Genomic DNA, 14,186 nt, shown 5'->3' on the forward strand with positions numbered 1-14,186 from the left:
ATAAAGAACATGCATATGCCATATTCAAGTAATAAGATATCTCGATTTGAAGAATAAACTAATTCTAGTAAACTAATTATCCAAATTTATACGAGAAATTTCTAAATGGCTGCATCAGCTTACGAAATGCATTGAACCGCAGTGTTTAATTCCACGTTTACGATAAAGATGACTGTATGTAAATTTACCCATGCACAAACTGACAATAAAACATCCAAATGGCATTTTCTTTGAAAAACATAACAGAAAATACCATGTGTTTTGCTCAACTTAGTATTAGTTCATCTTTTCTGTTGCCAATTCGTTTTTCGTATTAATTCCCGTAAGATTCATCCCTTCCTGCATGGTTGTGGTAAATTTCACGACGACGAAGATAATAGATAATGATCGCTGTGAGAATTCCAACAACGATTCCAGGAACCAATATTGGCACAACAATGATATACGTACCACTCAATTGAATTTTTAGATTTGACGATGTCGGCATTTCCTCAGAATTGAAATTCCATGAAATAAATTTTGTTTAAGAACACGAAGTAAAGAAGTATAAAGTACCGAGGTATGTAGTAAGCTAGGTAAGTTTGTAAGTAAAGTTTGTGATTCTATGAAATGGGCGGAATGATAAAGGGCGGAATTGAACCGACTATGCTCTAGAAATGAAGATGAGTAATCAACCGCGTCTCAACAAAAAAGCTGTAAATTTATTTCTCTTAAATAGCGTCGAAAGAGACGTTTTTCGATGATAGTCGGTGATTAGTGCAAAAAGCTAATCAGAACGCAGCATTGGCAATATTACTGAATTCTTACTGATTACCAGGTAACTTTATTCGGATTTTTTTCGATTTTACTTCATAGTTTTCAGGCTATGGTAACTCTAAGAGACAGAATGAAACCATGTTTTTGAACTAAAAGTTTTTAAAGGGTCTTAATTTCGAGTTGAATCACACACAACTATTTTCAAGCCAGGAGCAGTTGAGAAAAATTAGTCAATTATCGGTCTTCCTGCAGGAATCGAATTTATCTACATTAAGTGGAGTGCCACAAAATCGTGATTGATTTACCCTCACCGTGTCTTTGAACACCTTTCCACTACAGCTGTATACCGTAGTAATATTTTTCACACAACCAAAAATCCGGTTGTATAGTACTTGTATAATACGACAATGAGAATGAAGCATTCGGTTAAAGTAAAAAAATCAAATATAAGGTGTAAGAAAGTAAAATTTTCATCTAATGCATATTAATTTTGGAAACTCTTTTTGGGCTATGTTTGGAAATTGTTGTGTGCATCCTCTGAGGGGTGTGGATTATAACATCATGATAGCTTCTTACCAAGAGTGTCACAGTGGATTTGCGTAACCCTGCAGTAGTGTTTTGCGAGGTTTTGGGAGTACTATCGTTCAATGTTATGAAGTGACTATCCCCAAGACGTTCTGTGGAAATAATATCATCAGACCAGGCATGGAACTGTGAAAATACCTAAAGCCAATACAAACAAAAATAATTAAGTTAAAAGATAGTGAGATTTTAACTTAAAAATCCGGGACTTGAATTTTCCCCCTTATCGGCATACTCCCACATTTTGGCCTGGCTCTCTCAGTCCATCTAATATATAAAGATCAGTGATATAACAGCAAAAATAACTTTTGCGTTCGACGAATGAAAATGTCCACTTTCTTGGGTATACAGATCCTTTATGGAGAAAAGTGTCATACCTTTTTTTTATATAGCTTAGTAGGTTTGTGGGCTCGTTTCTGTACCTTGATTCTGTTGATTTATGCTTATTCAAAATACCCACGAAATGTAGGTATTTCGAACGGCCGATCACGAGGCCTTTCCTCTTCTCTCCTCCTCCTAGCCCCAACCTCCCTATAAAGTCACAGAAGGCCCTGGGAACGAGGTTAGCTATGACCGCACTCATCCTTGTCTCAATACGCTGCGTAATAACAGCTTTTCATGTTTTGCTCCATGCCTTCGCAATTAACTAAGTAAGACGGTCCATAACCGTGAGGAACGTATCCCAAATCAATTCGTTCAACATTGCTGGGTATAACCAAGTAGACGGCATACGTCCTTGGCATCCTTTAAATCCCAGTCTAGGTCACAAACTGTTCCCCCTTTTCTACAAATTAAGGAATACCTCGACACGACTAATACCTTGCTGTTTCCTTGGCCGTCTTAATCTGAGTGCAAAGCAAGGCTGTATGTTAGTTTCAAACCTATTATAATTTTAGGTATACTTACCCAATACCCCTAAGTGGTTCCCTATAATGGGCCGACGCGGACATAAGGCATTTTTTGCCGCCTCCAAGAACAGGCATATTTATTTCAGAATTTTTGAATGTTAATAGCTATCGGTGTTATAGCAATATGTGATATACATCGATTCATGGTACCGTATCCTTAGATAAACCCAATGTTTCCCGCCCTGGACACAAGTACAAAATCATTGCCCGCTCAGAAAGTCGAAGCATGAATATTTTCGTTAAAACAAAACTTGTATATTTCCCTCGAAGGCATGCATACATTAATATTAACAGTTTGGGAGGATATTTCCTGAAATTCATCGAATTCATCGATCTGATCGCAGCTCATATAAATTATACATGATATCGAAACAATCATATTGTGGCCTGTGTATATTCTTAAGTTTTCTTATATAGTTAAGTTTTCTTAAATTGCTATAGTTAAAATTTATTTAAAAATTAACCGTTTTATTCGGCCAAATTGAGTTAAAGAAAAGCAATAACACGAGTTCATGAAATTTTAGTATAAACCTACTGGAAAAATAGCAAGTAAACACTAAATTGACGTTATTAAACATCGCAAAGAAAACTGTTCAACCAAATATCAGTTGATCATTTTCGTCTTCTGTATCTGCTGCCATTTCACTTTTTTTTGTTTTAAATCCCGTAAGATTCATCTCTTCCTGGTTGTCGTAAATTGCACGACGACGACGACGACAATAGATAATGATCGCCGTGAGAATTCCAACGACAATTCCGGGAACCAATATTGCCACAAATATAATATACCACTCAATTGAGTTTGCAGATTCGTCGGTATCATCAGAGTTCCCTGAAAATTGAAAACCCATGCAAGGATATTAAATTTTGTCAAAATAGCACCTGATCAACTACAGCATTCAAATATTTACACGTGATGTAAATTAGATCATGATCATTGGTCAAAATTCTACATTTTCTATTTGAAAATGGCAAAGTGTTTACCATGCTTATTAGTAAACAATTTACATTATAAACTGGCCAATAGACAATAGTATAAACTCTGTGTAATATATTTTGTAATATTAAATTTAAAACATGACAAAATAAACAGAAGACAGGGTTGTTGAAGCTACAGATTATCTGGTGAAAAAAAGCACTGTCACATTGATACATTAATAAGCGAACCCCAATATCTTAAATAATTTCAATATCAAAACACACTGGCATATATTGCAATAAAAAGCATGAATTAGAGGCACTGGGAGCGCTCTATATAAACATGTAAATATTTTATTTAATTGAATACCGTTATTTGCGCGCGCAAAAATCAAACATTTGATTTTCCTTTAGAATTGGCGGATTTGTAATACACGAACGGTATATGGCTTCCGCAAAAACATCTATTGAAAGACTGCATTTGTCGAATCTCTGCAGTTAGTGCCATGCAGCGTTTAAAACTTAACCGAGGATAAAATATATAAACAGCGGAATGAACAGATCGGCCAAAGGTTAACTCTGTAGTTACATACATATTTACCTTGAAATTGCGCACAATATAATCTTCAAAACCCATTTCCACCTACTACTCTTTTAATCCGTCAATTGACTTTTACATATTTTTGACTTTTAACGTCCAGCGCAGATTATTCAACAGATTCTAGCGCACAACAGACTCTGCGACTTACCAGTTACGCATCAGGAACCAAAGACTACAATTCATATATTCGCCGTGCTTCCACTACGCAAATTATTCACTTTACTCTTTTACTCGTGAATTGTGTAAAATTACTAGCAAATGATCATGTTGAGTAATTTTACTCAATACTTGAGTAAAACCGTTAAACTGAAGCATTCATTTTACTCAGACCTTGAGTAAAATGTAATTGCAAATAATCAGTTTACTCAATGTTTGAGTAAATTATCAAGTTTTATCGTAAAATTGAGTTATTTTACTCAATTTGAGTAGCTATATTTACTCGGCTTGTTGAGTATATCATCCTAAGTTACTCAAAACAATTTACTGAAACATTTGCGTAAACACTTTACTCAAAATTTTGAGTGGAGCGCCTCTATATTTGCGTAAATCTACGCATGAATCGAGTAAAAATAACGTTTTAGCTACTCAACTTTTTGAGTAATTTTACTCGAATTCAAAAAAAACTTTCGCAATCTGTATAAGAATTTCATGCAGCCGACGATCATAATGATTCGTTGCACAAAAGTGCAAAATTCTAATAATTTATAACCTTTTATTAAAATACATTAATTTCTTACCGATGGCGCTTTTATCGTCTACGTTTGGGCTGTGTTTTAAAACTGTCGTCGTGTGCGTTTTGTGGGGTGTTTGGATTATAGTATCGTGATGACTTTTTCTAAGGGTGTTGGTTGCTGTAGATTTATAGAGCCCAGTTGATGTCTTTGGAGTGCTGAAGGTCTTAGATATGAATTGGTTGTTTTCAACACGGTCTATGGAAATGCTCTGCTCAGACCAGGAAGATCTGTATATTAAAACTGATGAACTTTCGGAGCCTTGAACTTTATAGGTGTTGCCAGGGTGATGTTTTACAGTCATATTATTTGACACTGTGGTACTGAGATTCAAAACTGTTACGTTACGCGTCTTCTCTGTACTGGAAATCTCACTATGGAGATAGGATATTTCCAGCAATTGTCTTTGAAATAGAGTTATATGAAACAGTGGCGTTTGAAGGTTTTATTACTGTAAGTTTCTTTTCCATGTGGATGGACTCACTACTGAAACCACCGTCTCCACGATCGTGTGTCGTGGTTGCAACGTATGATCCTAAAGGACTATAATTCAGAGCAATTGTTGTATCCATCCTGTGTGTAGCAGCGACTCCATTTTCGTTAGGGATTGTGGTGTAGCTGGATGGTGTCAATTCAGGTGTAACTGAATCTGCAGAGAGATTATAATGTTATGTTAACTTTTAACTAATTATGATAACTTTGACCGAGGTCTGAATAATTCTTGATATTATGCGAAAGCCGAATCCAATAATGGTTTTATTACACATTTTAATTCTTCCTCGTTTTGTGTAGCAATCGAATCTACTGAACGCTATGATTATATTTGTTTTTGCAATTCTGAATTCTTAATTTCGCAGGCTTTTGCTGCCGCAGTGCTGCGTACTTCCGGTTGGATCGAAGTTCGATCAAAAAAAATCAACATCCATCGGTATGACGTCAGAACCGGTAAAATTATGAAATTTAACCGGATATTGAGATTTATTTGGAGCGTTTCGACCAATCAGAAACGAGAATACAGTATGAATGTATAATAATAAAATTATTTATTGTCGAGTGATTGAAAAATATTTTACTGTAGAATGAAAGCATCAAACTTGCACGTCTCCAAAAACAGCGACTCTTCGAACATAATAGTGTAAGACTCTTTAATCGATCGGCCTATGATATTGCGACAATTAAAGGAGATTTTTTACCTTTATTTTTAACCTCTTTATGTTCACAATGTACTCCAGCATCATCAAAATGAGTGCATTCCCCAACTTCGATATGGGGTGGTAATAACAGCTTGTTATGTTTGGTTCTGTCCCATCGCATTCAACGATAAACATCGGCCCATAACCGCGAGGAACGCGAGAAAGCTCTTTACCAGTGCCCGTGTAACCAAGTTGACGGCAAATAACCTTAGCCTCGTCATTGAACCACCACTGGGGGTCACACACTGTTCCCCATTTTCCATAAAGGAACACTTCGACACGACCAATACCTTGCTCTTTCAATGGCCCTCTTAATCTGAGTGGCAAAGTCATGGCTGTAATAATTTATATAAAGTGAACGTTAGTCTTGAGCTCTTTTCTTGAATGATGATGTAAAACTCCAACTAATATAAGCCCTATGTAAAGCCCTATTATATCGATGGCTTTGCCCAAGGTATATATCATCCCGAACGGGTATGTAATACACTGGCGGTCAAAAAGAACTGCTCAAAACGAGTTAAATTGCTCTCAAATGAACGCAACTGTCCCTTTAACAATTTATACGAGTAAATATAGAAATATAGACTAGCTTTATGATTGAATTCCTTTCTTGCACTATCTCCTTGACATTGTCCACAGATTTTCAATAGGGTTAAGGTCTTTTGACTGTGCAGGCCAATCCATTTCTGTCACCCCCTCTTCCTGAAACCATTGTTTGACTATGTCTTGGAAGGGTGGCAGGTGCATTACATTATTGAAATATTGTTTGGAATAAGAGAATTATCCAAAATGCCTATGAAGCTCTCCCCTATATTCGCTTCTTTTTTATGAATTTGTATCTAAACAGTTCTTTTTGACCGCTAGTGTACAATAAAAGATTGATTGTCACGATTCCTGTTACATACGATAATAGCAACATTTGAGCAGTTCTTTTTGACCGCCAGTGTATATTTCATCAAATTCCCGAAGGAAAGATTTGAAAATTATATACAATATCAAATAACATGTTGGACTTTATAATTTCCCTCCGTTTTGGGATTTATGAAAGCTGCGCGAGGCATGCGTTGTACTGTACACGCAAGTTTAGGCTTATATTGGTTATATACGAATTATTGAATATTCGCTATAATTTATACATACGGTATGTTACCTATTGGTCGGTCGGAATAAAAATATTTTCTCGAGGTTTAAAGAAGGACTACTCATTTTATGCCTGAAAAAACACACCAAATCATCAACAGAAACCAACGCTATATGGATCTATTCAATCGTTGATTTCATAAGTATCACTTAAATGATTTTAAACTTTTATACATATGCATACGTGGAAAAAACGCGACAGTGGAAAACAGCTTTTTTTTCAGAAAGTTTTCAATTCACACATTCAAGCCCCCTGTTTATATTTTTCACAATGTGCCGGCTGTATTTCACAGACACAACAAACTCTTTACATTTTGACAGCAGATTTAAGAATGAAATGCCAGCACTCTGTGCAACACTCTTCCCTTCCCGATTAACTTGCTTTACTTACAAAATTGAAAAACAAAACTGCATAGATCATCCAGGGCCGTAACTAGAACGATAATTGGTGGGGGGGGGGTGTATATTCATATATTCAGTTCTGCTCGACGGGTTTCTTTTGTAAGTGCAATAGCTTGCAATAGAAATCCGTCGGGCAAAACTGAATATATGAATAAACACCCCCCAATTATCGTTCTAGTTACGGCCCTGAGATTATATATGTACTTACGGACAACTGCCACATCGAGTGAATTCTCGTCTTTTCGATCGTGTTCCTGAGCTACGCATTTATATATTCCCGTGTCAGTTTCACCAACATTTTCCAGCACCAATGTTTGTTCTTCTTTCTTCGTCTCCGTAATCTGTGTGTTTTCTTTATACCATGTCACATTAACAGCAGCGGTTCCTCCCTCTCCTCTGCACACGCATGTAAAGTTATCACCCTTATTCAACGTGATAGGACCGAAACAACTGAATATCACAGTCGGTCCCTCTGAGAATTAGAAAAAGATTTAAAATTATAAATTTTGCATTCATTGAAGTTTTTTTCCCATCCAGACAGAGGTGGCAATTGCTTTGCTGCTGTTACATTAAAAAAATTCTGTTAATTTTAAAACTTTTTTCAGTTTTATGTAATGGTAACATTTTCGGTTCCCTCGTGTACTGATTGCTCGATAAGCGAATTTCTATGAATCTACGGAAACACTGTTCTTTTACAGAGAAAAACATCGAATCGGTTTATGGCATTAGCTTTTGCATATAAATAGCATAGTAAATAATGCAGTTTAATTTAAAGGTAGACCATGTCGTAAATGTATAAAATAATTTTTCTACGTCAATATTTACAGTATATTTCACTGGAAATGTGAAAACAATATTCTTGCTGTAAATATTTACTGTAAATATATTATTTTTTATGGTAATATCCGTAGTCTGACCTTAACATATACCTATTATAATTACTTACAGTATAGTTTATTGCATAAAAATATACCTTTTGAAGAACACTGTACTCCTGCGTTGCTATCAAATTCAAAAGAATGATCTTCGAAACCTCCATGAGGACAGTCCAGTATATTACGTTCCTTCCCAGTACAAGCGACATTATCCAACCACGGGTGCTGAGTTTTATCGGGATTATCGACGTCGACACCTAGTAAAGCCCTTTTGGCATCTGGGTAACCCAGTTGACGACATACTACTCTGGCATCTCTCATATCCCATCCACTATCTAAGATAAACCCCCATCGTCCATTGTGGAAAATCTCAATACTTCCTCCAAGACCATCGTATGCTACGTTCATCCTCACAGTTTCAGTTACCCCTAAAACAGCATACAAAAACCGTTAGAATGTGTTTAAACGGTTAATTGATCTACACGTCTTAAGCCTTTTTTGTATACTACAGTCAATTTATTGGCACGGCACGGCTAAAATGTGTACGGTAACAATTTCATTTTAGCTCGGCCATTGCAATCTTATAGCCTGAACAGCGATTTATTGGCACGGCACCGCGGCTAAAATGGGTACCCGTGCCCATTTCATCCGTGCCCGGCATTTGTTTTGGTAGCGTGAACACTAATAAAATTTTTCATACAGCTACCCACTGTAGCGCTGCCGTGCCAATAAATTGACTGAAATGGCGCTTTAGTTTGAGTCCAGTCGTTGTAGAATTCCAGTATTAAATCCTGGCAGCGTATTCGAGTTAAGACATGCGTGCTAGTGTTTCAATACTGTAAACCATATTAATTGCACGCTGTTTTGGTCCTATTGATCTAAATTATAACAAAATAAACTTCTCATTCCTTTACACAACCCAAGATGGATGGGAAAAAGGGCAAAGTGATGGTGCACAAGGACAAATAGTTGCATTAAGTATTGAAGGATTCTTTCCTCGGAAGATCGCAGAAAAAGTGAGAATTTCAAAAGGTGGTATGCAACTAACCTTGGAGAAATTCGAAGAAACTAAATCCTACTCAAGCAAGCTTTTAGCTGCTTCGGTCATGCTGGGTTTGGCAATATTGAAAGATATAATAGGATCCTAATTAAAGAAAAGTATCATCCAATTCTTCAAGGACATGGAATTTCATCTGGCACTTGTAAAGATGATCGCGCGTCTAACTATATGATATAATCACCCTAAACACATGTACATCTCCTATGTGCCAGAAATCTTTTAGAAGCACACTCGTTCTGGTGATCTCGTTCTCATGGCTTTCCACCTCAAATTCCAGATCTAAAACTTATGGAGCACTTGTAGGTCCGTTTTAAACGGAAAAGGGCGAGGCACAGACCCACCAGCCAGGATGACTTGAGGCAAGTGGTCGACGAATGCTGGCAAGGTATTGAACGTGCGACATTAAAAAACCTTTGGAATCTATATGCCAGCAAGAATAAAGGCCGTTTCAAAAGCAAAAAAGAGGGATACTAAGCATTGACAAGTAATGCATGCTTGCACATTAACATACGTTAAATGAATGCATAACATCCCATAGTTATTGTGCAGCATGTATTTTTCAGTTCACTTATTTACTTTTTTCTAGTTCACATTTCGGTAAGGTTTTCTGTAGAAAATTAATATATGTTGCTAAAACAATGAAATACAGCCACTGGACTCAAACTTTTGCCTTCTACTGTACGGAACATAGTAGCTAAAACAAAACTCGTACCATAAAATGCTCTATAGAACACATAAATTGCACTTGGCTGTTCTTTTTTTTGTTAATTTTTTATGCCCAAGATATACATGTAGTCATTAGCCAGACAGGTCCAGAAATTATTATATTGTGCTCTAGTACAACTCTAAGAGCACACGCAGAATTTCTAGACTAACTGAACTACTTTTGTCCTTATATCATTGGCTAAGATACCAAAGGCACTTTTTTGTTATGATTTATTTAATTCAGTACGTTTATACCTGTTTTTCTACATGCTACTCCAGCATCTTCGCATTTGTCGCGATATATTCTGTAATTACAGCTTGCTATGTTTTTATGTTCCTTTTCACAAAAAATCTCATAAACCGGCACAGGCGGATCGTAACCTTTGGGAACGTTCCAAAAATTAAATTTATCAGAAACACCAAGATAACCAAGTTGACGGCAAAAAACCACAGTAAGGTCGTTATCATGATATAAATCACAAACTCTTCCCCATCTTCCATCAAGGAACACTTCCATGCGACCGGTACCATTTTCACTCGAAGGCCCCTTTAATCTGACAGGAAGCGCGGCTGTTAAAATAATTTATAAACAAATATCGTGAAAAAAGAAGAGTTTACCCGCCACAATGGGGGCAAACAACGAAAATTTTAGCATGAGAAAAATTAAGGCATGTAAGAAGGGAAAATGAGAAGAACTTAATTAGACCCCAGTATGGTGGATTTCCTCTATTCATATCTGCTAAATTAATTTCATTTCATTTTCAACGATGCTTCCAACATTGTTTCCATGCAGGGTATTTGCTCTGGCCACACATGAGAAGAGCGGGAATACCTTAACTGGAGACGAGGTTGCGATCACTTGTATACTATCGTCGTTTTCTTATATTTTAATTATTATTTCCATCAGTTATTCTGTGGGAAAATAATTTATTTTAAAAATCAATGGCTTTGCCCGCCTGACGATTCAGTCGCGCACTGCAAATTTCAAGTTGTTGTGATTATTCATTGTTATAGAAATTAACTGTCAAGGCCCACCTTGAGAACTAAAAAAACGGAATACTATACGAAAGCAATAAAAAAGGTATTTTCCGAATTATCAGTGCTGATTCTCTTCAGTACTTGTACTGATTCTTGTTCGCTTTTTTCTGTTGCACTACGAATTTAGTATTGCTAATTGAAGCTGGAAAGCCTACATCACACGATTGAGTTTTAAATATTATAGTAAAATTCATATACACTTACGATGAACCTTCAGACTGATCGATTTGCGTTCTGTAAGATTGTGCCTTTGGACTACACAGCTATATATTCCATTGTCTTGTTCAACAACATTTCGTAACACCAATGTTTGTCTTTCACCAATCTCTGTTTCCATCCGCGTATTTTCTTTATACCACGACACGTTGGCTGCTGGGATTCCCCCATTTTTACAAACACATGTCAAATTATCACCTTCGTCTGCTATGATAGCGCTGGAGCAGTTGATTACCGCAGTAATTCTCTCTAGATAATAATCCAAAGCAAGGTTTTTATCAGACAAGAGATAGAAACACAAGAAAATTAAACGATTGCATGTTAGAGGGTTAAAACCAACATGGTTTATCCTAGATTAATTCATCTACACTCTTGTCTAAAGCCTTTTAGATTTTTTAGGATTTCACACATTCAAGCTGTTCCTTTTTTATATTGTCGTTCTCTCTTTCTATTTTTCAAAGCTGGTCATGCAGTTGTATTTCACATGCACAGCGAGCTGGTTACGTTTTCGCGGCGTGCTGGATGAGAGATACTAGCATGCTGCGAAACGCTTCCAGCCAATCAATTGAATTTTGTTACAAACACAAACTTAAAAAACTAAGCGCACAATCATAAAATATCCGTTACGAATGTCCTTACGGGGAAGTACCACATTAATTGATTTCTCGTCTTTTCGATCGTTGTCCTCAGCTACGCATTTATATATTCCCATGTCAGTTTCACCAACATTTTCCAGCACCAATGTTTGTTCTTCTTTCTTCGTCTCCGTAGTCTGTGTGTTTTCTTTATACCATGTCACATTAACAGCAGCGCTTCCTCCTTCACCTCTACACACACATGCGAAATTATCACCTTTACTTGGCTTAACCGGAGTGAAACAACTGAATATCACAATAAGTCCCTCTAAAAATTAGAAATAGATAAAGTAATAAGCTTTAGTAATTCATTTTCCATACGTATTGCAGGCAGGTTTAGTTTAGTTTAGTTTAGTTTGGTTTAGTTTAGTTTAGTTTAGTTTAGTTTAGTTTAGTTTAGTTTAGTTTAGTTTAGTTTAACCTGGTGTGTACCGCATTCCATGTGAATGTGGTTTGGTTTACATTGGAGAAACCGGTAGAAATCTCTCAATACGTCTTAAAGAACATAAGACGAACTGCGAGAAAGGTAAACTGGATAAGTCTGCAGTAGCTCACCATGCGTGGACTTATGATCATCGCATTAAATGGAACGATGCTACCATTTTAGCAAACGATAAGTTTACTGTCTCTCGTAAAATGAGAGAATCTATTGAAATTTATAAACATCAAACTATCGTCCAAGAGGGAAAGCCACTTAATAGTACGTGGCGTGCTCTTTTCGGTGTCTCTTAGTCAAATACTTGTCTAGGGCGCGCGCATTGATTAGAACTTAATTAAATGAAACGGTTTAATTAATAGCGCGAGCAAACTAATCACGACTAACATGATATTTAAGTGACGCGCAAACGTGTATTCAAGTAATTGCACTGATGAAGGTCCGGGTTAACGGACCGAAAGCTTTGCAGTATTTAATACTTACGTGGTGTACCTACAAGTTATTATAATTACTAAAGTCGCCATGCAATCATACAAGAAAATTAAATTAGTTTAGTTTAGTTTAGTTTAGTTTAGTTTAGTTTAGTTTAGTTTAGTTTAGTTTAGTTTAGTTTAGTTTAGTTTAGTTTAGTTTAGTTTAGTTTAGTTTAGTTTAGTTTAGTTTAGTTTATAGTTTAGTTTAGTTTAGTTTAGTTTACTGTAAAAATATACCTTTTGAAGAGCACTGCACTCCTGCGTTGTGGTATTCCTCGTGAGTATAACTTTCGAAACCTCTTTGAGGACAATCAAATATATCACGTTCCTCCCCAGTACAAGCGACTTCATTCAACCACGGTCGAGATGTTCTGTCGAAATGATCACGATCGGTTCCTATCAAAATCCTTCTAGCATCGGGAAAACCGAGTTGACGACATACAACCCTACCATCTCTCATATCCCATCCATAATCTAAGATATATCCCCATCGTCCATCGTGGAAGATTTCAATACTACCAGTACCATTTGCCGCGTTTTCCCCATGTAACCTGACTCGTTTAGTTACCGCTAAAGCGATGTGAAAATACTATCAGAATTGTATTTAAAATATATTATAGTCTTATGTCACTATATTGTTTCATTTCTATATTCATACATAAAACCGTTCTCAAAAGTGATTTTCAAAATGGGAACGTAGCTCTTCGAAAGATTGCCAGTTAGCATGTCTAGCTGCATCTATGAGGAAAGCTATATAACCACGTTGTTTTATCTTATTTAAAAATGGTCTATGTTCTGTTTTCCTTCAGAAGTAAAAAAAATAATAGTTTGTTGCATAATACTGCGCAGACGGAAATAAACGGTCTTTATAGATACTGAAGGCACTTTGTTGTATAGTAATTTATTTAATTTAGATTACGTTTGTACCTGTTCTTTTACATTCTACTCCAGCATCTTTACACCTGTCGTCGCCTTTTTTTCCGTGAAACAGTTTTCTACACTTCGATCTCTTTTATTACATGTAAGTTCGTAAACCGGCCCAGGCGGATCATAACCTTTGAAAAACGTCGTATAATTAAGTTGCTCAACAGCATCCAGATAACCAAGTTCACGGCATACAACCCTAGCATCGATGAAATCCCAATCTTTATCACAAACTCTTCCCCACCCTCCATTAAGGAACACTTCTACACGACCAATACCATTTTCACTTGAAGGCCCCTTTAATCTGACAGGCGGGGTGGCTGTTAAAATATTTCATGAAAAACATTGTGAAAGTAAGAGCACAGTTATTAAAACACACATGGTTTGGAGACTAGATGGCAGTACAATACAACTCAGTATATATGTTATTGTTTACATGTCTATTGTATTTTGCCCAACTATTGGTTTGGCTTAGCTCCTCAACCGTGACTTGAAGAACATGTTAATTCAGACCTTACTATTGGTTTATTTGTTCAAAACACAATAGACACGTGACGAATAAGGAACATTTTTTGCATAAATGCTCCCCGACA

General features: G+C 36.4%; 1 protein-coding gene across 1 annotated transcript in view; it reads right to left on the reverse strand.

The window, feature by feature from the left end:
• LOC114534699 (deleted in malignant brain tumors 1 protein-like) overlaps positions 1 to 13,649 on the reverse strand; it is a 33,567-nt gene extending 19,918 nt beyond the window's left edge. Inside the window, exons 1-6 of the mRNA XM_028556168.1 lie at positions 13,597 to 13,649; positions 12,907 to 13,239; positions 11,765 to 12,028; positions 11,114 to 11,374; positions 10,127 to 10,441; positions 8,205 to 8,534 (exon numbers count right to left, since the gene is read on the reverse strand). Of these exons, the coding sequence (XP_028411969.1) occupies positions 8,205 to 8,534; positions 10,127 to 10,441; positions 11,114 to 11,374; positions 11,765 to 12,028; positions 12,907 to 13,129 (1,393 nt within the window). The 5' untranslated portion in view covers positions 13,130 to 13,239; positions 13,597 to 13,649. The remainder of the gene's footprint in view (positions 1 to 8,204; positions 8,535 to 10,126; positions 10,442 to 11,113; positions 11,375 to 11,764; positions 12,029 to 12,906; positions 13,240 to 13,596) is intronic.
• Positions 13,650 to 14,186: the final 537 nt, after the last annotated feature.

Source organism: Dendronephthya gigantea, unplaced genomic scaffold, assembly GCF_004324835.1.
Source record: "Dendronephthya gigantea isolate DGI-Jeju-01 unplaced genomic scaffold, DenGig_1.0 000104F, whole genome shotgun sequence".
NCBI lineage: Eukaryota > Metazoa > Cnidaria > Anthozoa > Malacalcyonacea > Nephtheidae > Dendronephthya > Dendronephthya gigantea.